Source organism: Haliotis cracherodii, unplaced genomic scaffold (assembly GCF_022045235.1).
Source record: "Haliotis cracherodii isolate W230 unplaced genomic scaffold, xgHalCrac1.p SCAF_1, whole genome shotgun sequence".
NCBI lineage: Eukaryota > Metazoa > Mollusca > Gastropoda > Lepetellida > Haliotidae > Haliotis > Haliotis cracherodii.
Genome location: NW_027266264.1, coordinates 29,061,530 through 29,089,110, shown reverse-complemented (window position 1 = coordinate 29,089,110; position 27,581 = coordinate 29,061,530). Strand labels below are relative to the sequence as shown.

The following is a 27,581-nucleotide window of genomic DNA, read 5'->3' as shown; positions in this document are numbered from 1 at the left end:
GTTGTCAGTAGACAGTATCGTCTTTCCTGAGACACAGTAGGTAGTCAGCAATGGCGGATCCAGAAATTTTAAAAGGGAGGGGCCCACAATATCAAAACCCTGTCTCAGATAATTTTACTGCCCCCCCCCCCCCCCCCCCTTTTTTTCGAAAAAAATCTTTTGAATAAATTACCACTAAAGACAATAAATAGATCTTAATTGTGCACCCCAACCCCTTTTCTAAAAAGCTGTATCCGCCCATGGAGGGGATTCCGACCGGATACCCCCCTCCTCCCCCTCCTCGAACAATGTCCTGGGCATGACGATCAAACAATTCAATTACCAGGCCTCCTAATAACCCCTAACTAAAGGAAATCTTTCTTGAAAGTATCTGATTCCGTTTATTGTAGAAGGTGTGGTGAAGTGAAATCGGGTTACAAGAGTATTGTTCTTACATAGCTACGCGCGTATTTAGTCTGTGTGTGAGGCTGCTTGTACGTGTCCTGATACCACTTTCGTAGTGCTATCCCACTGAGATACCATACGCAGTTTAAAATGAATACCCAACTCAGACACAGTATACTGACTCCGTGCCGACAATCCTTGTTTTATCCCCTTAATGGCGAGCGTCCGGCAGGGCAACAACAAGTACCGCCTTTTGACGCCTTTTGTATGACGCATGGGGATCGAACCACCGAACTCCGCTCTCCGGACAGGCACTTTATCTGCTAGCCCACGCAGGCGGTCTGTTTAGAGTCCGAATTAACACTTGATATCCCACTGTACATATATTATTTGGCATCAACATGTGTACCAAAGTGTAGACTTCACACACTGTTGCAGGTCCCCCTGTGACGGTATTAGAGGATTCCCAAAGGCATTTTATCTCTCAAGGCCAAGAGTTGATTCTGGAAATAAATGGTATCACCTCATCAACCAGCTCTGCCAATAGGTTCCATCAGATTCATAAACACGCTATAAACACATGACAATATTGGACCGACTGTGTCGCTAAAATTGACGTCATGATTTTAAGATGGGATAAGAGAGACAATAATTTATTTAAAACAAAAATTCGAAACCTACATGAATGACGTAAATCGTTCTATATTCTATCTGCCAGTCTAACACACGATTTTGATCATAAATGGATAATTCAAAATGATCAAAGTAAGTCTTCAATCAAGTCTAATATAGTATTATGACCAGCATATCATGTTAAATAGCGTGTGCTTCTTCTTAGCGTGGGTCATTTCCCAAAGCGAGATTTAAGATAAGTTACTTGTTACTGTATACTGCTATCCTGTTTATTAAACGGTGTTATTCAACCCTCGTAGAGATAAGTTTGACGCTAAATCTTTTACAATAAAGAATATTAGGAAATCAATATTGTTTCACGTCAGGTGATTCTCAGTATGTTTTGTGAAATGGCTTATGGCAACGTGTGAGAGATGTTATCAGTATGTATCCAACCACGTGTCTACAGCACACTGGGGAACGCATGACCTGTGAAACAAAAACTGGGGACTACCTTTGCTCGGCAAACTAAAAAACACATTTGTTTGACTTTCACTGTGTTACAGCCAAAGAGAGCTGTATATGAATAAGTTTTGATGACTGTAACGGTAAGAGTTTTGGTTATTTTGTTTGTGGAATTGTCATTACAAATTAGAACATTCACAGCAGGACTATAGCTTGATGTCATGGTGTTTCTAGTTATTTTCATCTTTCTTTCGGTATCATGAATACAAAGCGCATGACAATATCCGTGTTCATTTGTATACAATCGATGTTATATATTGTGAATTATAGCGTTGTCTACACTGTCGTGACTTCTTACTTGTGTAGCAACACAACGCATGTACATATTAGCCTGAATGAGTTTACGAATTTATCACCAAATCCATCTCATGAATGAACACACGTATTCTTTTCACATGAACTTAGTACATATCAATAAAAAGTTATTTACATCTTCTACTGAATTTGAAATTACTTTGCGTACACAATCTTTATTTCTTGGAGTGTTGTTGTGTCTCCATATTTCAATTATTAATATATGTGAACTACATATAAATTGTGATAGAGATGTTTTAAAACTTTCTCAGGTTCTCATACATTAAATAGCTTTTGGTAGATAAATTAATAAATAGATAAATGATTTGTATAACTTATAGTAGCAACATTTACTCGATGAAACAACAACAGAAGTCCTCTGTTGGGTGTATATACCAACAATAGTTTGTCTTTGTGACATTAAAAACAATTCTTGATTGTTTGGTACTTCTTGATTTTTTTGGTTCTTCACATTATAAGCTGAGTTTTCAGATCCATGAGTTTCGTACAACAACATTCTATTGCAACATTTTCGTGGTAATCGGTAACATGACATCCAATACTCTATAACTGTAATGTATTGTGAAACGTAGAACTGTGAACGTCCACACTCCCTATACACAATTACATTTGAAGTGCATTTTTATATTGCTTCGTTCCTTGAAACCTTTCACACGCTGAGAGATGAAATCGGTTTAGATTCACATAGCCCCAATACTTCAGAGTCAAATAAAAAGACTTTGTGAAAGATTTTTAAGAACGTCTTATATGAAAGGCCACGTCCATTTTGCACATCAATTTTTTTGTAAATTTATTTGGGAGACCACACAGTGCCTTTTCCCCTTGAATCGCTTCATTAATAGTATGTTGTTTCCAAGATAACTTATTTTAAAATGTAACACAAAAGTAACTGTTTCTAATGGGTTTTCTTTGGAGTACCATATTTCTATATTCTTTATCTTTATTTCCGCATGTAATAGCAGCAGCCTAATTTGGATTCATAATGACTTCCTGAACTACATAAAGAACACATGGACATACATAATCTATCATAAATTCAATCTCCTATTAACGGCAGAATACACAAAATATGAAGTAAGACCATTATTTAAAGTGCTTTTGAATAAAATAATGCGGTAATGCAGTCTGACCAATACCGCTGGCTGACCAATCAGAATGTTGAATTTTATAACTTCATGCTGGAATGATATTTACAAGTCGCCATGTATACAGCCTAACCCGTGGGTCAAATGTCATTGCACATGTGCAGTGGAAGGTGACCATAGTAACTGCGGGGGACAAGGTCATTTCGTGAGGGAAAGAAGCACTTGATTTATCTCTGCTATACCCAGGAGAAGCTTATTATGTGCAGTAATTATGATATTACCTGTGTGCTCGTCTACCTATCGCCGTATTGTATGACGGTCAGATTGCACGATAGGAGCTCAGCGATCAGCATGTAAACCAGAAGGTATATGCCTTGAAATGCTTAACGTTAACTTGGATGTCCAACTTGGATGTTAATTAAAACAAGTAAAATGTAGAATTCAAATAATATTTTTGAAACTCATGCCTGACAATGTTTTTTTTGTTCCACAACTGCATTTTAAAACGTGTGTGCGTCGATTCATGTGTGACATTTCATCAAAACACTTCACGTGAGGCTCATGCTACTATATCTATACACAGTCGAATACAGCCTGACTTGAATGATTTTTGACCGAACATTGTGTAGTTGCCATCGATGCTATTCAGATTGTAGCCACTGTCCATCTTTCCGGTGAAGATTTCGGGTTAGAATTGATCCCCAGCAATCTATGCTGGTCATAAGAGGCGACTTAGCTGATTGGTTGTTGGGCACGGTGGCTTGGTTGATCGTGTCATCGTACCCGTTGGCGTGGTTCGTTGCTCACAATATCAATCACTGGATTGTGTAGTCCGCCGTAATATAGTTGGAATATATCTGAATGCGGCATTAAACAACACACACACACACACACACACACACACACACACACACACACACACACACACACACACACACACACACACACACACACACACACACACTGCCGACGTATGCTTGAGGACGTATCTTATAAGAAATGAACTGCAGTGTGATGAAAAGTCGCCAAATATATAAGCCAAATGAGTAAAGTAGGCATGTCTTCACTGTTGAGGATGTCGTGTGTAGGTCTTTTGGCCTGCCGTTTACCCAAGTACACGTTCGTGCATATGAATAGCACAGTCTGAACAATCTGAACAGGATCTTCAACATGTATGAAGCGATGTTTAGTTGTAACCGTAGCTCTGCGCTCCCCCCTTGCAGCAATGTGTCCGTGCGTAGCTGTACGCGATAAAATCACAGCAGAATGAAAAACATTCTTTCACTAAGTCATTAGGGTATTCATATAAAATGGGTTTTTCACTTGGCGCTGGTTAGAAGTAACCTCAAAATTATAACTGCAAGGACTAAGGATATCTGTGTGAATAATTTCAAAGGAAGGAAAACAGTTTGATCATACATTTTGGAACAGTTTGACTTTTACCACTTTAATATGTCAGGATAATGAAGATTCTCTAACGCCTTAAAGAATCAAGATGGATTGTGTGGGATACAATTTGGCGTTGTACGAGGAGACGTCTTGATTTTCTTCTATTCTGCTGACTTCCTGTCAGATTAATGCATTGCTTCGTTAATTGTGTACATAAATACAATATAATTCGTATATAACATATATACGTAGAGATGGATCGATAAGTGTATTTTCTTTGGTTATAGCGATTGATTCATGTGATTTCTGGAACAAACCAGCTATGGCCGCCGCAGCTATTTAATTAATACAATCTATAACTGTTCTACAGAGTGAAAAAGGTTATAAAGCATTTTATATAACATGTGTTTGTTATGATGCAGTGAAATGTGCTTTTCTTATGACCCTTAATAAAAGTATTCTTTTTTACAGCTTGTATAATGCCTCTATATGTGTCTGTCTGTTCATGTATGTTTGTCATATCAGACCCAATAGGAAGCCTCAGGGATCCACATCAGCGTTCATCTCGAAGCCAGAATGGGATGCAGCGTCTCTGTTGTACCACAGGAGGAGGCAAAGGATCTCGAACCAGAAATTGAGGCAGTCTGTAGATTGTATCTATTAAGAAAATGTGCCATCAGATGAAACGCTAAACCTGTTGCTGGCCCGATACTTTTTATATTGTGATATTCCCTTTTTAAACGAGTTTTATATGTTAATTATTATTTTAAATTTCAACTACTTGCTGAATTCAAATCACAAGATGTTTAATTGAAACACACACAGCGACACAGATTAGTGACAATTGAGAGACCAAACATGTCATTTTCTTACCGATAATATGAATTGACTTTTCATGAGTTGCGTAATATCGTACTCGAATTTGGCCCCGGTGAGATTCCAGGGGAGAAAAGGTTCCTATTAAAGAGCATCGGGTTGTCAGATTCGTTAACTTGGCTGGTTGCGTGTCATATGAAACCGATGGCCTGTGTTGCTGACCATGCTTTTAGTCACTGGTTTGCCTAGTCCAGACTCGATCATGGACGTAAAACGGTGTAAAACGATATTCGCTCTTGTCACTAGAATTTTGAATCTATACAACCCATGGTGTCGTGTCAGGATAAAAAATGTTATTATAAGTGAATCATTTTTTTTTTTTTAATTCTTTGTATAGCTGGAGGTTCCATGGATTGAGCCAAACTATCCTCCGCCTAACCCACCCAAAACAAGATCATCGGAGGTGTTTGCCATAGAAGACTTCGCTGATATAGATGAACGTGCAACACATGTAAGTATGTCCTGGACGTTTACAAACATAATGTCTATTGGATGTAAAAGTATAATACACTTATTTAATACCAACAAGCATTTTGAAGGGGTCAATATAATACACTTATTTAATACCAACAAGCATTTTGAAAGGGTCAATATAATACACCTGTTTAAAACCAACAAGCATTTTGAAAGGGTCAATATAATACATCCATTTAATACCAACAAACATTTTGAAAGGGACAATATAATACATCTGTTTAAAACCAACAAGCATTTTGAAAGGGTCAATATAATACACATATTTAATACCAACAAGCATTTTGAAAGGGGCAATATAATACATCTGTTTAAAAACAAAAAGCATTTTGAAAGGGTGTATATAATACATCTGTTTAAAACCAAAAAGTATTTTGAAAGGGGCAATATAATACACATATTTAATACCAACAAGCATTTTGAAAGGGTCAATATAATACATCTGTTTAAAAACAAAAAGCATTTTGAAAGGGTCAATATAATACATCCATTTAATACCAACAAGCATTTTGAAAAAGGGCCAATATAATACATCTGTTTTAAACCAACAAGCATTTTGAAAGGGTGTTTATAATACATCTGTATAAAACCAACAAGCATTTTGAAAGGGTCAATATAATACATATGTTTAAAACCAACAAGCATTTTGAAAGGGTCAATATAATACATCTATTTAAAACCAAAAAGTATTTTGAAAGGGTCAATATAATACATCTGATTAAAACCAACAAGCATTTAAAGGGTCAGTATAATATACCTATTTAATACCAACAAGCATTTCGAAAGGGTCAATATAATTAAAGTCAGCAAAGTATAAACGTATTTGTGCTATGTTGACAATCCACTTTGCACCGTTTGGTATGATTGACAGAGATGACAAGTAACAATTAGATGGTTATTATGAGTGAGAGACTGGGTAGGGTTTTACAGCGCTTTTAGGAATATTCCAGGGGACACTGGAGGTGTACTTCACACATTGTACTGATTTTGAGAAGCGAACCCAGGCCTTGACAAGAGAACACTTTAACCACAAGGCTACTCCACAGCTCTAGCTGGTTACAATGTATGAATTGAATGATTATATATCAGCATGCCCCGACTGCATGGCTCTTTGCTCCATGATAAAGCTGGGATATTGTTGACACATCGCTCCCCCTGATACAACCAAGGATGCCATGGTCTTTTACAGATTACATTTGTGCATATAAACATTGCGTCTATGTTTTCAGTGTCCAGCAGCTAAGACGGAGTCGTATGACGCATTGCTCACCTACCTGACACGCGGCTTGATAACTGATATGGAGAAAGTACGTTCCATCTTTACATGGCTAGGGTCTCAGAATATAGCAGAAGGGCATTTCAAATCACAAGATGTGAACACCCCAGCTGGCTATATGAAATTGATGAAAGAGAAGAGAGGAAGCTATTCCACCTTCCTAGCTCTCCTGCTCAGGTATGGTATTTTAGGACAGTTTTATCAAAATGCTTTGGTGCTTTTTCTCAGGGTGAGGTGAAATGGGGTTTAAAGTCGCGTTCAAGATTATTGCCCTGATATAGCGACGTGCATGCACGTGGGTGTGTATGGCTGCGTGTACTAGTCAGGACTGATGCCGATTTATAGCGCTAGCCCACTGAGATACCATGCCGCAGTTTACCCACACAGTATACCGACTCCGAGCCGACCAACCCTCGTTTTAGCCCCTTAATGCCCAGCGCCAGGTAGGGTAACAACAAGTACCATCTTTTAACGTATTTTGGGGATCGAACCCCGGACCTTCCGCGCGCCGGGTGGAGGCTCTACCACAAGACAACGGAGGCGGTCTGGGCCCACTTGCACAAAGCGATCTTAGAGCTAAGATGATCGTAACTCCCATACTTTCACAAAGACGTAGCGTTAAGATCGTTTTGTGCAAGTGGGCTCTGGTGCTTATACTTAGAGAGAACTCGGTTACAACTTCTGTTTTCTGCAAAACAGATGATACAATAATTAATCTCCATAAGTTTAGAAATAACCAAGTTCATAAAAATCGTATGTGCGATAGTGCAAATATCACTTCACGCGCACCCGTGTATATTTTACGTCATGTAGAAGGCATTGTTGACGTCATTCAAATCTCATTGTGACGTACGGTCGGAATGATGTCACACTAAAAACTGTGTCACAGCTAAAGACTGTTGACGTCATTGGACAAGTGTGGTGAAGTCGTGATCAGTGCATTTTGCTAAATGGGAGTTAAAAAAAAATGAAGAAATAATGGGTAATATAGAAATTATTATACTCGCATGTGTGTTACACTGATTTCTGACTCGAGTAAGAATTCATGTATTAGCCTCGCTCTCGTTCTGGAAATCAGGATGTCACACATGCTGATATAACAATCTCTACATATGATCATTGATCGACATCATCTTCAAATGAACCCACATATCAACAGACTTTTTATGGATTTACTTGCATGAGAATGTTTGTGACATCAATATTTGTAATCCTCATCCTTCCAGGAAAGTCAACATACCTTGTGTGATTGTGTACGGCATCTCGAAGAGCTTCGACTATGATGTCGGCGACCGTGATATCTATCACTTGAGAAACTGTTGGAACACTGTCTATGTAGACGGGCACTGGCGCCTCATCCATCCTCTATGGTCCTTCAGAAAAGTGACCGGTTTCAACAAGGGGCGATGGCAAACCATCCGGAAAGATATAGCCAGCAGTAAGAAGAACGACGAAGAGAAAGAGGAAGAAGGAACAAACATCTTTTCCCAGGACGAGTTCTTCTTCCTCGTTGAACCAAGCGTTTTCATACACATGTGTCGACCAGCAGCAGATATGGCTGCATGGCAGTTGTTGAAACAGCCGTGGTCTTTTGAGGAATTTATTCGTGCACCTGTGCTCAGACAAAAATTCTTCCAGTACAATTTAGCCTTGACCAGCAAACCCTCGTGCATTCTCCAGGCAGACGAGCATGGAATAGTGCAGATTACTTTCGAAGATTTGGAGGAACCGGAGATGTCGTTCGTTCATCAACTCTACTTCGATGACCGTGCATCATTTAATAAACTGCCTGCAAATGTCAAGCTTGAGCGATATGCTTATGTGAGTAGAAAACAGTCAAAAGTTACCGTCAAAGCTCGACTGCCAGTCGGAGGTATCTACAAACTAAGGATATATGGTGGTGTCGGTGACTTGTATCATCTTTGTGACTTTCGGTTGGAATCTGAAACGCCAAATCAGCCATCAAAACCATTTCCGTTTTCAAAGCGCCTTATGTATGGGTTCACAAAAACATCGCGGGTTCGTGGTTTGGATTACCCATCGGAGTTCGGAGGCGTGATTAGGCTTCAGGCAGGCCAAGGCAAAATCTTTACTTTTGCATACTTGGAAGAGCTGGACATTCAGGCAATATTTGAGCACCACATGCTTACGAGAGATGACCTGAAGAAGTGCATTGCTGTAAAGAGGAAAGAAGGGTACTTCAACATTTACGTAAATGTTCCAGCCAGTGAAGAGATAGAGGAATATTCCCTGCAGATCTACACTAGGCCAAGAGGGTCAAATGGACAGTATGTGAATGCAGTCAACTACCTACTCATCATGGCCAGAAAGCCTGAAGAACCAAAGGTCAACATCAGAAAAGTTGAAGTAAGTAAAAAAATCGCATACCTGATTGATGTCTTGGAATGGTTTTCAAGTACAAGTATTGTTTGGGTTCATATGATAATTTCCCTCATATAACGGTTCTGTTACAGAAATATTATGAGATGGAAGCCCGACGGAATCTCAAAACGGCCATCGAGAGGTCCAATATTGGCGAGTTGGACATAGCTATTCAGAGGGTCCAACGCCTGAGGATGGAAAGCGAGGATGATTTGATTGAGGCCAAGCGAAAGCGGGAACTGCTCATTCTTGAGAGAGGTGCGTCTGACAAAAAAGAGTTGAATATGAAACAATTTCCGTCAGTCATATCAATTCCGCTATTATCTAATGCCATACAGTTACCGAACTTCTGCCCCGTGAAGATCCAGGTTCGAATGGGCCTTCTGCCATCCATGCGTGTTGGCGACTAATGGCAACTGGTGGTCAGGCTCTCTGACTTGATTTGTGTAAGTCATCGTGGTCCAATTGCGAAAATGTATGCACATGTTGTCATTTACTGGATTGTTAGGTCCAGAATTAATTATTGACAAATCGCCTTTCTGTAAAACTGCTAAGTGCGGCGCTAAGCAACAAACAAACCCAAATTGTGATCATTCAAACATTATATTTCCCTTCAGATCTAAGACTTGCCATTGCCCGTCGACGGCCTGACTTCCTGGACCGTGTGCTTGACCGTGCCGCGCGGTTGACAGAGGACCACCACCTGGACTACCTTGTGAAGGAGGCATGCGACATTAGGGAGCAGCTTCGACGCCTCATCACCTTCCTGCACGACGTGTTGGAGATCCACCAGCCAACCATCTCCGAGATGCACAACTACAAGAGACCCAAGGAGGTGATACACAACATCATGCTGGCCACATATCTCTTGCTCGGGGAAGATGAGGAAGACTTGATGGTAAGGAAGAACCCAGCTTCTAGATGCCGAAATGGCATGCATGCACCCCCTGCTACTTACATAACGGTCATATGAAGAACGAAGCGTGGTTTATTTCACGATAAAACATTGTTCTAATATAATATGACGTCGTTTCTGGTGATTCGAATATGCGCTCGAAATTTGATAACGTTGTCAATTGGTCGACGTTATTTTTTAGAGAGAAGCGTCGAGTTCTTCCTCGTAGATGTAGCTGGGCAACGTAGATTAACGCAATGGCCGAGATATGACAATCGGCATTGAGAACAAATGTGCAGATAATCGACGTTCAAATTGTGAGCATTTGCGGGGAAGGCCAAAATTTAAATGTTTTTAAAGCTGGAATGTACATTTTATTAACACCCTTAAAGAGGCTTTACATGATAGCGATATCTCATGTAAAACGTTCAAGTTATCCGTGGTTCAAGCAGCCAACAAAGTGTTGGTTGGTTGTTGGTTGGTTTGTGGTTTAACGCCGCACTCCAGCTATATGACGGCGGTCTGAAAATAATCGAGTCTGGACCAGACAATCCAGTGATTATCATGAGCATCGATCAACACCATTGATATTGATGACATACATCAATCAAGTCAGCGAGTCTGACTACCCGATCCCGTTACTCGCCTAGCCAACAAAGTTAAATTTCGACAACCGAACATCATATCCTCGTATCCCATTGCACAGATCTTTTCTCCTGATGTAAATCACTTCATTGTCTGGTCCTGACTCGATTATTTACTGTCCTTCGTCATATAGCTGGAATATTGCTGAGTGCTGCGTTACAAAACGATCAAACATATGTTTAAGCATGTACTTACAATACTGGATTTGTTTATGTTTAATCTACACCTGCAGATATCCCACCCCAGCTCTGTTTTCATGTTTTAGAGATGGGACTACATACAACATCTGATGAGGAAGGTTGGACGGAACAGTCTTATCAGTCGTCTCCGTAAGTTTGATGTTGTCAGCGTCCAGCTGGACATTTTGGACAGAGTGCAGTCTATTATAGACATGTATGACGAGGACGCCGTGAGGCAAGCCAGCTCTGGGGCAGGGACCTTCTACGTGTGGGTGAGTGTCTACTGAGATATTTTCTAGTGAGTGAGTGAGTTGGGTTTAACGCCGCTTTTAACAGTATTCCAGTCATATCGCGGCGTGTCAGCTTAATGCGGGAGGAAAGACCGAAGTGATGCAGGTCTCAGACGTTTACCACTTCGGTGAAACCCACGAGCCCGGGTATGGTGCTGACAAACCTAGAAACATAATCGGGGCGAACCGGGATTCGAACCCGGATTCGAACCCACAATCATAGGTTTCTGGTGTGCCCAAGGGACGCAACTCTGCACAGCGAATCGCGACGCCTTAGACGACTGGGCCCTCATTCATTATAATGTCAGTGTAGTAGATCTGAGTTCACTTTTTATTTTGTTTGAAGCTTCTTCGGAACTGCTTGAGAGATTGCGATGTATTGGTGTTTCTGTCTCTAGTTTATGTATGATTAAAGACAAATATTCGTCTAAAAAATGGAAATGTCATGATTCGATAAATATTCGGTCCTTGTGACGATGATCCAAAAAATACTATTATCGAGTTACCATGTTTCCTAATGTCTAGTTTCAACGTGAACCTCTACCATATTGTCTAGTTTCAACCTGAACCTCTACCATATTGTGTAGTTTCAACATGAACCACTCCCACATTGTCTAGTTTCAACCTGAACCACTACCATTGTGTCTAGTTTCAACGTGAACCACTCCCACATTGTCTAGTTTCAATTTGAACCACTACCATTGTGTCTAGTTTCAACGTGAACCACTCCCATATTGTCTAGTTTCAACCTGAACCTCTTCAATATTGTCTAGTTTCAACGTGAACCACGACCATATTGTCTAGTTTCAACATGAACCTCTTCAATATTGTCTAGTTTCAAACGTGAACCACGACCATATTGTCTAGTTTCAACATGAACCTCTTCAATATTGTCTAGTTTCAACTTGCACCACTACCATATTGTCTAGTTTCAACTTGAACCTCTTCAATATTGTCTAGTTTCAACTTGCACCTCTACTTTTTTGTCTAGTTTCAACATGAACCTCTACCTTATTGTCTGGTTTCAATATGAACCTCTACCTTATTGTCTAGTTTCAACATGAACCTCTACCTTATTTTCTGGTTTCAACATGAACCTCTACCACATTGTCTGGTTTCAACATGAACCTCTACCTTATTGTCTAGTTTCAGCATGAACCTCTACCTTATTGTCTAGTTTCAACCTGAACCTCTTCAATATTGTCTAGTTTCAACGTGAACCACGACCATATTGTCTAGTTTCAACATGAACCTCTTCAATATTGTCTAGTTTCAACTTGCACCTCTACTTTTTTGTCTAGTTTCAACATGAACCTCTACCTTATTGTCTGGTTTCAACCTGAACCTCTTCAATAGTGTCTAGTTTCAACTCGAACCTCTACCACATTGTCTAGTTTCAACGTGAACCACTACCATATTGTCTAGTTTCAACATGAACCTCTTCAATATTGTCTAGTTTCAACGTGAACCACGACCATATTGTCTAGTTTCAACATGAACCTCTTCAATATTGTCTAGTTTCAATTTGCACCTCTACATTTTTGTCTAGTTTCAACATGAACCTCTACCTTATTGTCTGGTTTCAACATGAACCTCTACCTGATTGTCTAGTTTCAACATGAACCTCTACCTTATTTTCTGGTTTCAACATGAACCTCTACCACATTGTATGGGTTCAACATGAACCTCTACCTTATTGTCTAGTTTCAGCATGAACCTCTACCTTATTGTCTAGTGTCAACCTGAACCACTACCACTGTGTCTAGTTTCAAAGTGAGCCACTCCAACATTGTCTAGTTTCAACGTGAACCTCTACCATTGTGTCTAGTTTCAACTTGAACCTCTACCTTATTGTCTAGTTTCAACCTGAACCACTTCAATAGTGTCTAGTTTCAACGTGAACCTCTACCATGTTGTCTAGTTTCAACCTGAACCTCTACCATTCTGTCTAGTTTCAACCTGAACCTCTACCTTATTGTCTAGTTTCAACCTGAACCACTCCCACATTGTCTAGTTTCAACGTGAACCACTCCCACATTGTCTAGTTTCAACGTGAACCACTACCATATTGTCTAGTTTCAATGTGAACCTCTACCATATTTTCTAGTTTCAACATGAACCTCTACCATATTGTCTAGTTTCAACGTGCACCTCTACCAAATTGTCTAGTTTCAACCTAAACCTCTTCAATAGTGTCTAGTTTCAACGTGCACCTCTACCATATTGTGTAGTTCCAACTTGCACCTCTACCATATTGTCTAGTTTTAACCTGAACCGCTACCTTATTGTCTAGTTTCAACTTGCACCTCTACCATATTGTCTAGTTTCAACGTGCACCTCTACCAAATTGTCTAGTTTCAACCTAAACCTCTTCAATAGTGTCTAGTTTCAACGTGAACCTCTACCATATTGTCTAGTTTCAACGTGCACCTCTACCATATTGTGTAGTTCCAACTTGCACCTCTACCATATTGTCTAGTTTTAACCTGAACCGCTACCTTATTGTCTAGTTTCAACGTGCACCTCTACCATATTGTCTAGTTTCAACATGAACCTCTACCTTATTGTCTAGTTTCAACGTGCACCTCTACCATATTGTCTAGTTTCAACATGAACCTCTACCATATTGTCTAGTTTCAACGTGAACCTCTACCATATTGTCTAGTTTTAACCTGAACCGCTACCACATTGTCTAGTTTCAACGTGCACCTCTACCATATTGTCTAGTTTCAACGTGCACCTCTACCATATTGTCTAGTTTCAACGTGCACCTCTACCATATTGTCTAGTTTCAGCCTGAGCCTCTACCATATTGTCTACTTTTAAAAGGAACCCATTTTCCCTTTACATGAACTGTTTTTCTTTTCCTTTTCCTAACGTCTTGTCGTTGTCCAAATCCTACGTTTCTACGTAACCCCTTCCTTCTTATGTTTAGTCTCTCTCTGCGTACGTCAAATTTCTGCCTCTCTTGTGTATCCAGTTGAAATCACCGAACCCCACTTAGTTTCATCATGGCTTGACGAATGTGCTATTTCTTTCATTTCAGTGCCAAAATATCGTGGTTGAGCTGACTGTATCCATACACAACGAGATACAGAAATACCGAGCCAGACGCGGATGACTTTGCTCAAGGGTGCCTGAGGCTTCAACAGGTGTGATTATTAAATGGACAAAACAGGATCCGAGCCAAGCGTAACCAGTCGTCATACAACCACATTGTCTTTGTTTGATGTCGTGATGAAGTCGGTTCTTTGAATTTGTCAATATCTTGCGGAATACAGATTGTTATATTGTTATGTACATGTAGTCACATGTTCTTGATTAAAACACATGGCCGAGAAATACTACACAAGAATGTTAATATATTAATAAAAACGACAAAACCCTGAGTCGATTGTACGATCCCGAGTATATTATGAGCATGTGTATATGAATCATTATCAAATTGTGATGACACCATATGTTCGCGAAACGGTGAGCGTATCCTGCCCCACCGTTGACATTTCACAAATACATGCAAAGGCAAGTCAATTGCTGACCTGAAAAACAACTTATGGTACAAATCAAAATATGGAAATGAATCGGGCATTATTTCTGTGGTATTCCAGAGTATTTACACTCTTCTGTCGTATTTCTAAGAATACCTTGTCAATGGTTTCAAAACATGTACTGTGTGCTTTCATGTTGAGATGGGTGATAATAAAAACTGTGGGATATACCCAGAAATTATTATGTGTGTGCTTGCAATTCTGATACTTGAAAATGTTTATACGTAAAGCATGAATAGATATAATACGAACTTCCACATTTTATGACTCTATATCCATAGTAGGTGTAATTGTAAGTCCAGTGTAATTACTGAAAGCACCTAATACATTTGTTTGGTCTGATCGACTGACCCACGTTCATGTGGTAATACCTTTGACAAAATGCCACTGGTTGAACCCTGTGTGATATAAGTGTGGATTAATAGACAACAGTAGTATGAGAACGACATTGGGATGGCCAAATGATAAATGTTCGTCCCGATTATGTTTCTACGTTTGTCATCTCCCTACCCATGCTCTCGTTGGTTTCGCCGAAGTGGTAAATGTCTGAGACATGCATCTCTTCGGGCTTTCCTCCAATATTAAGCTGACATGCCGTGATATAGCTGGAATGCTGTTAAAAGCGACATTATCCCCACCTCTCTCACTCACGAGAAATTATTTTTAACGTGTCAAGTATTTATTATGTCCTATCTCCAAATAAAATGTTTGAGAAAGATTCTAATATCACGACTGTACACAGTTCATTAAGAGGGATTGGTCGTGTATGTAGACCTTTGATTTTAAAATTGTCACTGAGACATACAGCAATATCTTGTTTCGATTGGAACTTCCGTTATTGTCTGCATGTGTCTTCATTTAGCGTACATTATTTTCACAGCTTAAGTTCAAATTCTAAACGTTCCATGTTATGTTAAATTCAGTAACGTTGCTATAAACGGTACATTGAACCCTTCCTGACCTATTGATGTCTTAGATTAAGCGACTCACTTAATCAGTCTACCGGTAAGCATGCCATGTAGGGTAGCCATAGCTAAAGGCAGCTATTATTCTTCATAATTTGACGTTAAGTCTCCTCAAACATAATCATTCAGCAGAACAAAATGATACGTTTATACTGGTATTAGTTGATCCAAATTCCTGTGCAAGAATACCAACTTAATATGGAGAAGTAACTAGCTGACGTTATCTCCACGCATCCTCTGTCTTGATCATATCACATATTTATTGAGTGTTGTTTTCAGTTGTATACCAAGACAATGTGATATGTTTCTCAAAATGCGAATTGTTGTGTTTGATTTTTAATAAATGCATTCTAAACATGATACAGTTGCTGGTGTATTACATGTGGCAATGCCCGCGGGGATTCCAGGTGAGCTTTAATCCCCATAATGTTTTGTTAGTCGCATTTATGGATCGGATGGTCAGGTTCGGTGACTTGGTTCATCGTACCCAGACATTGCTCATAATATCAATCACTGGATCATCTTGTCCAGATTCGATATTGACAGGTCGCCGCTGAATATCTGAAATATTGCTGTACGCGGCCTTAAAGAACATACATCAGAACAGAAGCATGTTAAAAGGGATTAACTTCTATTCACCATGTACCTGAAGCTACATGTATGTACCTTTTAACATATCGCCGTGGCAGTAACGTCCTAGGCTGCATGTACACGGAGCTCCATATATATGTTCATGACAAAACGCTTGTACCTCACCTTCATAATTCAAATGATCCAGGGACATTTCAAGTTCAGAAACATTATACCAGTAGTTGTGTAGACAGTAATCAAACTTCATCCTTCGGAAACCACAGTACACTATTAAAACATGGCAAGTAAATAACACACACACACACACACACACACACACACACACACACACACACACACACACACACACACACACACACATTTGTGGTGTAATTTCAATTACCGTTAGCTGTCTTGGATTATTTTATATCTTCATGTGCTTTTGTATGAACCGAGAGGTACAAGGAGGTAGCATGGAGTTACTTCCAAATCAGCATGGGTAGCTATCGCTTAAATCTCGTATTTGTAACAATATCATATAACGATGCATTGATATCCCTTTCTTTGACTGTACCTTTCGGAAAACTTCATATATTCTCTGTCGATAATATACAACGCCAACGCCAGAGAAACACCAGTCTCGATTATCCGACGATATAGATTGCATTGGGCGTAAATTGCATACTAACGGTGAAAATAATATAAATGGATTACTGAAAATCAATGATGACACCAGGTGTTCGCGAAAGGGGTATGGATACAGCCGGACGAAAATGATTTATCGATTCTGGGGTACATACATTTATATGTTTCATAATTCCGCTGATTTGTGGAAATTGTTTTCTAAGCTATGTATATATTTGAATCTTAACATGTTCCTTAATGATCCAATTAATCAACTGGTGGGGCGTTGTGCATTCTCTTTTGCTGAGTGAGTGAGTGAGTGAGTTGGGTTTAACGCCGCTTTTAACAGTATTCCAGTTATATCACGGCGTGTCAGCTTAATGTGGGAGGAAAGCCCGAAGTGATGCAGGTCTCAGACGTTTACCACTTCGGTGAAACCCACGAGCACGGGTATGGTGCTGACAAACCTAGAAACATTATCGGGGCGAACCGGGATTCGAACCCACAATCATAGATTTCTGGCGTGCCCAAGGGACGCAACTCTGCCCAGCGAATCGCGGTGCCTTAGACGACTGGGCCACCCCTGCCCCCTCTTTTGCTGAGGACATAGTTCTCACGAAGTGAAACGTACGTCAGATACACACGTATCATCATCCTCAAGTATCATATACTTGTCAACATCCTAGTATTTGTTGTGGCAATGGCGCTGATGATATAGTGAGGTCACACAGAAGAAGGTTATGCTATCACAAACATCACATACACGAGACCTGTTGATAATTGGAATCAATTGTTCGATATGAAACTCCCTCCTTAGCATATAGCTATGTTCTGTATCGTATGACCGGCTATATTATATATAGTTGATTATAGTTATATACAGTTTATTATATATATATCTGTTGCAATTGGTTCGATAGAAATGCACCAGAAGGATGATAAAGGTTACATCCTTTAACATAATATCATCAAAGTGAGAGAGAGAGAGAGAGAGAGAGAGAGAGAGAGAGAGAGAGAGAGAGAGATTGTAAGATTGAACACAGTTTTAATCAATAAGCCAATTAAAACTGTGTTCAATCTTACTCCACTTATTTAATTATATAATTATTACTATATTGTGCCTGAGTGTTAGAACTTTACTGTGCTCTCTCTCTCTCTCTTTTATTTCTATAGTTATTTTGTCATGGCATGACATTACAGATGGTCATATGAAAGAGTCGAGTGTTCTGTAATGTCTTAGTCGTGCAGATTCGAACGATAACATTAGTTGTTTTGTCGTTAAGGCATTACCCTGCAATTTAGCTATATATTTAACATAATATTATCAAAATGTATTGTAGACATTTGCTGTCATGCATCGTTTGAATCGCATTGTAACTCCATACACACTCGTTGCGAAACCACGTACCAGAAGGACACACGATGGATTGTAACCATAGAACTGAACCAAACAGATAACAAAGACATGAATGTTATCAGGTTTACCACAGCACGAAAGCGGAAACTCCAACAAGCACAAACAGCAGGATAGGCGAGCCTAGACAATGGTTCCTTTCAAAAAAATTCAAATTGTAAATTTTTTGAAGGTTTTTTTGCCTTCATTGAGGCAGTTGATATAAGGAAAATTATAATAATGCCTCTAGTTAACGCCAGCTAACATGGCAATAGACAGTGTAGAACTCTGTAATAGATACACATATATATCAGGCCGATAAGCTGTTGGTCAACGCACAACAGACTACTACACAGTCACCGATACCAGTAGACACACAGCATAGTAAGTTCGTTTTACCTTTATATAAATTGTGTCTTGGTCTGTTCGTATGTACGTGCACATTGTAAATGTAAGTTGAGTATATTATACGATCGAAATCATGATGTGGTGTATGATATGAGGAGAGGCTTGTTAGCTGTGACGTGGACAGTGTTAAATCATGTTCAACGTTGGAGACATTTTTCATGATCGCCGACAGACAACTGTTATCACAGTGACTTTGTAACAATCTCACTGCTTTATACATCGTTTATTTTTACTTCAAGGCATGTGGAGGAGGCGTTAACTGTTTGAAGTACGTCAAACATAATTTGCGGGGTACGAAACTAGTCCAGGGGAATTAAGTATCATTTTTTGTCTTAATAAACACAAAGAGGTTATGATGTTTGTTACATAGAAAAGAAGGCATAAGAACGAAGTATGAAATGACTCTGTTCCATTTGTTTAAAAACAAACACAGAAGTCTTATATTTGTGATTTGAGGTATACAAATTGATGGTATTGCCAAATTTGGGTATGTAAGAATAAAGCGACAAAACTATTATTTCCATTATCATTAGAATCTAAAAGTCCATTGCACGATTCAGACTGTATCATAAACATGCGTATATGAATCACTCTGAAATAGTGATGATACACAATGTTCACGAAAAGACGAGTGTATCTTGCTCAGCCGATGGCACCCGTCCCAAAAGCATGCAAAGGCAAGTCAATTGTTCAACTGAACAAACATGGGAACATGTGGTTCAAATACATCAAGTTGGTAACATCCACCACAAAACGTTACTGGGTCTTGAATGTTGTATGACGCTCTTTGAGGTCGTCGTAGCAAATGCATGCTCTATTGTACCTCAAAAGTTGTGAAATGTACACGCTAAAGGCTCGAGTTAATGGAACATTCCTCGGCACAAAAGGAAAATTGACTATTGGAAAGTGGAAGATATCCCTCTTGCAATAATGTCTTGTGAATGTTTAGTCATGTCTGAATATTTAGTCGTACCTTAATAAGACAAGTTATATTTTGCCAATTCCAAATTCCGATTCATATGCATAAAGAAACAATTTAGCCTTCTCTGTGCCAACAAATGTATCCCCACATTTCACAGATGAAGTCCTGCATTTTACCGTTTTCTGAGTGAACGTCTGATGACTATTGCTTACATTTCTGACAAATTGTCCTGAAGCTCTGAAGATAGAGACGTATATATCTATGGTCGTCACGCTTAGTAGCAAAAGATAATTCCACAATGAATTTGGAAAATACTCCATTCTGGTTGGTCAATCAGAGGTTTCAAATCACAATAACAATCTCTGATTAAAACAGCTGATTTAAATGTTGTAGCCATGACATCTAAAACCAAAAGTGTACGCTTATAGTCTACACCTACATGTGTTCCGTAATGTGTTTCTCCTGATATATCTGTTCCATAAAATGGTAATGCGCATTTTTCTATGATTCAACTATAGTGCGAATAATATTTTGGAATTCTAATAACTTCCAATTCTACATCACTAGGAACATGGAGGTTTCACTGGGAGCCCAAGACGAGTTTCCGGACACAGCTAAACAGGTACCGCTGGTTTATCTATTTAATATTTAATTCAGTGTGAAAGACGGAGTTTTACGAAGTCGAGTGATATTTTTCCAGAATAGTTTATGTTAAAGTTGATTTAGTATATATACTATTCACGTAAACGCATCATTGTGGTAGAACTATCATTAATGCTATGTGTTTGTGTCACAGCGATGCTTGGATTTTAACTGGAACAACCGTTACCCTCGACCTGAGCTGCCAAGGCAGAAGAAAGATGAAATATTCCTAATCGATCAGTACAGGGGGCAGGACAACAAGACAAAACAGGTATGAGAGAACAAAGTGCAGAATGAGTTAATAGAGCGGTGATTAGTGTTGAATTTGTGTATAGGAGAAAGTGTGTATGTGTGACACACAATGTTACATACCTATCGGTGCAATACAGTAACACACGTATATCGGTATGACTAAATGTAGAAAATAAACATCAGACAAGTCACACAAATACCTGGAATAGCCTGAACGGTCACAGATCCCTTACTGCTCCACGGATTGATAAGTCAGAGTGTATGAGATATATGGAGAAGCTATTTCCAATATGTTTTTCATTTCCTGTATGAATAATATGTGTTCATCATCCATTTCTTCTGCCAATAAGGTGTCAATAGATGATGTCTACAGTATGCGCGATTTGGTTGCCAAACTAACTGTTGGTTTGGTGACTGATCTGGACAAAGTAAGAGCAATTTTCACATGGCTGGGAGCACAGAAAGTCCTTACCATGGATTTCAGCAAGTCGAAAATTCATGATACAGTCAAGGGCTATTTGAAAATAGTCCAGCAAGACAGGAGCACATACACAGAGATCATGGCCATGTTATGTCGGTATGTACTCAGACAGGAACATAAAAGTAGGTAGACCATGTTACGTCGGTATGTGAGTGAGAGAGTGAGTGAGTGACTAGGGTTTTACGCCGCTTTTAGCAATATTCCAGCAATATCACGGCGGGAGACACCAGATATGGGCTTCACACATTGTACCCATGTCGGGAATCGAACCCGGGTCTTCGGCGTGACGAGCGAACGCTTTAACCACTAGGCTACCCGACCGCCCCACGTCGGTATGTACTTAGACAGGAACATAAAAGTAGGAAGACAATACATTGAGGGATGTATATGCACATCCTTAAACTATTGCTAAAAGAAAATGAAGACCAATAATAATAATTAAAAGCATGACCATAATCATTATGAATATTTCTGTCAGTAAATAATGAAGATGTTTCCAGCTTGACTATACATATACGTACCTCTGGCATCAACTCCATAGTATTATGATTATTAAGAAAACCTTTATCTGACTTTACCTTAGTCTTAACCTACTACTTTCAACTCTTCTACAAGTTGTATATTGAATCTGTTTATCTCATTTTGATATATCCTACACAACAGAGAAGCTCGTGTTCCGTGCGTTGTCCTCTCTGGTGCAGCTAAGGGGGCAGACTACATCGTTGGCGAGGCAGTCAATGGGCGAAGCTCGTGGAACGCTGTCTATGTGGCAGAAGGTTGGAGGTTCATACATGCCCAGTGGGCTTTCTCCAGAATCTCTGGACAGGAGAACTGTGACTGGGTGATGCTTGAGTCAGAGAACGGGAGGGTGTGTCAAGATGTACCGATTAAAGGAGGCAAAGAAGAATCAGTCATAAACGAATTCTTCTTCCTCACAGATCCTGAAATATTCATCCACTTTTGCTGTCCTGATGAACCCCATTGGCAGCTGCTCAAACTGAAGGTATCTGTGGAAAAGTTCACATTGATGCCGTTTGCTCAGCCTCATACTTTCAAATCAGGAATAACTTTTAAGCGATCCCAAAGTTGTAGTCAAAAGGCCGAACATGGCGAAAGTCGAATTAGCTTGTCGGCTCCGACAGATTCCAAACCAAAGCTGTGCTATGACCTGTTCCTAAAACGAAACGAGTTTACAGACACGTCTCTACTGAACGGTAAGGAGGGTTTGGTGATCCAAAGCAACATACAAACAAATGGCATTATTCCATTCTTCGTAAGATGTCTGGTAAAAGGAATATACAGGTTGAGAATCTACAAAGAATTTAAGGAAAGGAAGTACTGGCTATGTGACTTTAAGGTAGACTCCGAAGAAGCAAAGCCATTCTGCTCATCGTTTCCTTTCATCCCGGAAATAGGATGGGGTCCTGGACCACTAGCTAAACACTATGGACTGTATGGATTCTCCCACGAGGATGGTTTGGTCCTAACGCATGATGCCACGATGGTCGAGCTGTCTTTCAAAATGACTCGGACACTGATCTTTCAAATTCTGATGAAATCTGACAGTAAACCAGACAACGAACTGGTGCATTCTGCAAAATTAGCCATCAGATATGACCAGGTTAGAGTGACCGTGGTAGTGCCAGATGATGGAGAATATGTCATCAAGATCGACGCTAGGAAAGAGAGTGAGAAGGAGACTGATACAAGAAATATCCTTAACTACGTCATCGAGTCGGATCCTAAACAGAGGAAATACAAAGGCAGAGATGTAAGTACGAGGAGACCAATACAAAATGTTTCGCATGTGAAAAAGGTCATGTCTCTTGTCACTCAATCAGAATGATGATCAGACGTTATTATCTGTGTTACAATATATGTTTTCAACTATTGTCCACAAGGCAATGTCTGTGTTAACATGTTATTCAGAATGCAGCCCAGAAGAAGGCGAGACAGAACATGAGGGAGGCCACCCGTGCTGGTAACAGGACTGTCCTCTCCATAGCGATAGACAGATTCCGGAAGCAGGATTGTGAGGACAAGGGTGACCTGACCAAGGCCACTGAGGTTCTGGACGAGTTAGACACGAAAGAAGGTAACTGTTTATTTCAATATCGTATCTTCAGCCTCAAACATATTTTTCCAACCTCGATTGTTTGCAATGTCGTCGCCATATGGCAGGAGTATTGCCTTTGTGGGTGCTATCTGTAGAGCAGGCCAGTTTCGTGAACACCTGGTGTCATTAGTGAGATCATATAATTATCATAACCATTCTGCCTTTTGAGTCCTATGGATAAGATATTCGAGATAGATTATGTAGATGGAAGATATTTTTTTGTAAACCAAAATAATTTCATAATGATTATTATTATCTTTATTTGTTGTAGATTTAAGGTTTGCAATGTTAAAAAACCGATTCGACAAGCTGGATGATGCAATCGGAAAAGCGAAGAACTCACCAAGAAGTGAACGGTTCAAGACGCTCGTGATGGTAGCTATTGAACAGAAGGAGAAGCTTCAGGTCCCGATTCCCGCAGACAAAGGACGACCTGAAGTTACCAAAAGAACTGTAGCTGACCTCAAGTCCTACAAGACACCGCCAGCTATTGTCCATCAGATTGTAAAGGCTGCATACCTGGTATTAGGAGAGAAGATGGACATGCTGGATGTAAGAAGCATTTATAACGTTTTAGATTCGTTTTAACTTAGAGTGAATCGGCATGAAAGGAATGATTATATCATTATAAGACAGATGCTTATGGGATGTATTTAACTTGAGAAACGAGTGTGAATGACATGGTGAATTGGTTCTTTACCTAGCACATACTTCACTACATACTTGGTTCAGTGTGACAGAGATGCGGACTAGTAAGTGTCTGCTATTGTAGTTTTGTACACCCTTGCACCAATACAGCCAGGACAGGTTTAATCACAGACACACATAAGACCATTATATCATAAGGCGTTTAGAAGTGATACACATAAGGAAGAGATTTTATTGATGTCAACTTCCTTATTATGAGGGACACAACGTTTCGGAGTATATGCTTACTCCTTCATCAGGTGATGACTGATATCATTCATTCATCCATAAATTCTCTTCCTTAGATGCACATAAATATAATATTTAATTGCTGTACTGTTTAAGTTGTCACAAAGATGTTCTACGTATATTAATGCTGCGACAATGCTTTTTAGTTTCCCTATCTCCTTTGTATGACATATTCTTTTATCAGACCTGGTCCAACATCCGAACCATGCTGCACAAGGTGGGCCGCAACTCCCTGGACTTTAGACTACAGAATGATCCTGGTTTCGACGAGAATAACGATGATATTCTCATTGCTGAAGCCAAGGCTATGGATATTTTGAACCAATATAATGCCCAGACTGTAGGCAAGATGTCGCCGGCCGGTGAAGCCGTATTTATACAGGTAATCAAAAACACTATTTACGACACCTGCCCCGTGGGGAGTCCGGGTTCCATTCTGGTCCCAAGCAACCTCTGTATGTCGACAGGCTCGGTTATTTGGTTGTATTGCGTGTACCCTAGAGTTGTGCATATAATACCAGTCAGTAGTTTCTCTGGTCAGGACTCGATTATTTACAGACAAGAGTCATGTAGTTGGAATATTGCTAAATGGGGAGTTAAACAACAAACAAACGCATTGGCAATACGTACTGCAGAGAAACATAGAACAAAAGCAATGTGTTGTCATATAACAAAGCATACGTCCATGGCATTACATTTGTCCTCACCTTCCAGACCCAGCTGCTGTTGGAGAGGCGACAAGAGGCTCGGACGAAGGATGCGGAGGACAATGAGGACACTGAAAAGGATAAGCCGCAGCTTTAGTGGTTCAAGTGTGCTGAAGTAGCATTTAAGTTGTCATGCATTCGCGTATCGAAAGAAAATATTGATTACTGAAAATAAGCATCAGTGTCGCCCGATTAGCTCTTTCGATATGATATACTGATCAAAAGCAACAATACCCCTGTGTGATAATGAAATATCAAGAAGAATTATTAAATACATGACAACAGAATCGTAGATCTGTATATGAAGCAGTTTCAGTTTGTACAAACATATGTACCAATTGTTCCAATACTGCATGTTCCAGAAATGATGTGTAATGTATATGCATGAATGGATACTGCAACTGGCCATCTTCCAAATTGTTCAGTGACGACGGATGTCCTCATTCCATTAATAATGTGTGCAAAATCTAATACTTCAGTGACTTCAATTTGGTTTGAATGTGTGAAAGAATAAATTAACACAGAGAGGGATAAATGCCTACGTTAGCTATTATGTCTCATGATATCTGGTTTGTTCCCTTTGTGGAAAATACAAATAAATGTCATAACAAATTCATGGGAGACATGAAATAAAACATAGAATTTTAACGCAGGACAACCCCAGTTACACATGCTCCGTGAAATTGACATAGAGTTACAAATTTAATTACCTATTCTTGGATTAAGGAATTTCATGAACCTTAGATGGCGTCATAGGTTTCCATATTTGGAGTAAAACTAACATAATTGAATGTTTAGATAGACTAAATATTTACAAGTAACACAGTTTCGTGTCAACAAAGTATGATGTTTCTGTGTACAATGGAACGTTCAGATGAGAATAAAAACTATGACCTCCAGTACTATTTGATAAAACAATGCTTGTTTGACTCGTTTGTAACAATATTGCCTGTCGTTAGTGTCACATTGTCGGGATGCATTTTCTGTATGGCGTTATCTTCCAGCGTTCCTCTGATAAAGCAACAATAAATATGCCTTGTCATATATAGCGCACTTATGTTTTGACACTGTCCCATGACATCTTCCTTTGACATGACGCCACAATAATATTTTACAGCTATTTCACCCTCTTTGGATTGCTACCATCTTGGGGCAGTTTACGCAAAATTGTCATCTGTTCTCTACCAAGAGCGCCTGCCTTGGTTGGTAAATTGCAATACTATACTGTATTAGCAACCGGACTACGACCACAAGCACTGTGGGCCACAACAACAAATTCCGATTTAATCTATGGCTTTGAATTTCATGATAGTAACGTACACCTTGAGGTGAGGTGAAATGGGGGTTAACGTCGCGTTCAAGATTATTGCATTTCTATAGAGACGTGCATGCATGTGGGTGTGGGTGTGGGTGTGGGTGTGTGCGCGCGCGCGCGTGTGTGGGTGTGGATGTGGGTGTGGGTGTGGGTGTGTGTGTGTACCTGGAAAACAAGTATGAATATTAAAAATAAAAGAAACTTATTATATCAACAAATATGTCATTCAGAATTAAAAGTGAATCTGGATATGATTTGATCCAATATCTTTGAACCGATTTGTCATTAATACAGTAACTAAAATGGCAATTTGACAGAAATGAAAGTGATTTTACATAAACGACAAAGTCTATATTCCGTCTCTAGTGTTCATTCGTTGTGTTTACTTTACGTTTCAATATACATTTCAAACAGTTAATACACACACTTTGATTTATGTAAGCATCACAGACAACATCTAAAACATTTTAAAGTCTTTTAAAACGAATAGCTGTTCGTAGTGTGTTTCGTGAAGCATTTATTCTTGTAAATCTTACGAATTCACATAACCCCTCATGTCGTCACGATTGGGAAAGTTAAAACAAGTTCTACTTCAAACGTGGGTATTACAGTTGACTAAAGTGAACCAACCCTAGCTATTAAGGCAAGTCAATATCATTATGTGTACAAGTCTTATACAATTAAATTAGCTCTTCGCAGTCGTTTTGTTTTGTGAATACAAGGTAATCTAATTTCACGCTGGTACCTCAAACATACAGTCAACGTATTCAATTTCCTAAGTAATCACCTACATTTAGTATCCCCTAGCAACTTACGTAGATATACATTGGGGATTGTGTGAGACATCAAGATAACATGGATAGTTCTTAGCACACGCAAACTGTCTGTGTATGAGAGAACAACTATTATACCTTCCACCCGATTTTCATCTCTTATACACCAGCTAGCTTCTCCGTCTTGGTCCTGTGTGAGTATTAAGCTTTATCACTGAGCTCAATCGCTTGTCCTTGCGCTGCTTTTGATGTTGGCCCTCGTGACACACGATCATGACTCTCCTGGCATAAGCTATAGGTCGCATATATCAAAAATATATAAAGCTATTGTCTGAGTGCGGCAAGAGTGTACAATGTCCTTCAACTCAGACTTCGCAGACATAAGGTAAGAATGATGTCATACATCTATTTTATTTTCAATGATTTTCAAATATATACTTTCTGAAATGTTTAAGGTAGGTCAATTCTTATACATACATTTGACGGGAATCACCGATGGGGATGGATACGCTTACCTTTTCGGGAACACCTAGTGAGTATGGTTTTACGCCGCTTTTAGCAATATTCCAGCAATATCACGGCGGGGGACATCAGAACCCGGG

General features: G+C 39.5%; 2 protein-coding genes across 2 annotated transcripts; both read left to right on the top strand.

Annotated features, from left to right (window-relative positions):
• Positions 1–4,886: 4,886 nt before the first annotated feature.
• Positions 4,887–14,448, top strand: LOC139462978 (lim and transglutaminase domain protein ltd-1-like). Its single transcript, XM_071244552.1, has 8 exons — positions 4,887–4,952; positions 5,524–5,637; positions 6,890–7,113; positions 8,163–9,303; positions 9,411–9,576; positions 9,936–10,216; positions 11,124–11,309; positions 14,374–14,448. Exons 1-8 carry the CDS (start codon positions 4,887–4,889, stop codon positions 14,446–14,448), a joined length of 2,253 nt encoding a protein of 750 aa, XP_071100653.1.
• Positions 14,449–20,328: 5,880 nt separating this feature from the next.
• Positions 20,329–24,988, top strand: LOC139462962 (hillarin-like). Its single transcript, XM_071244551.1, has 8 exons — positions 20,329–20,379; positions 20,554–20,670; positions 21,002–21,228; positions 21,796–22,903; positions 23,062–23,227; positions 23,520–23,800; positions 24,369–24,566; positions 24,899–24,988. Exons 1-8 carry the CDS (start codon positions 20,329–20,331, stop codon positions 24,986–24,988), a joined length of 2,238 nt encoding a protein of 745 aa, XP_071100652.1.
• Positions 24,989–27,581: the final 2,593 nt, after the last annotated feature.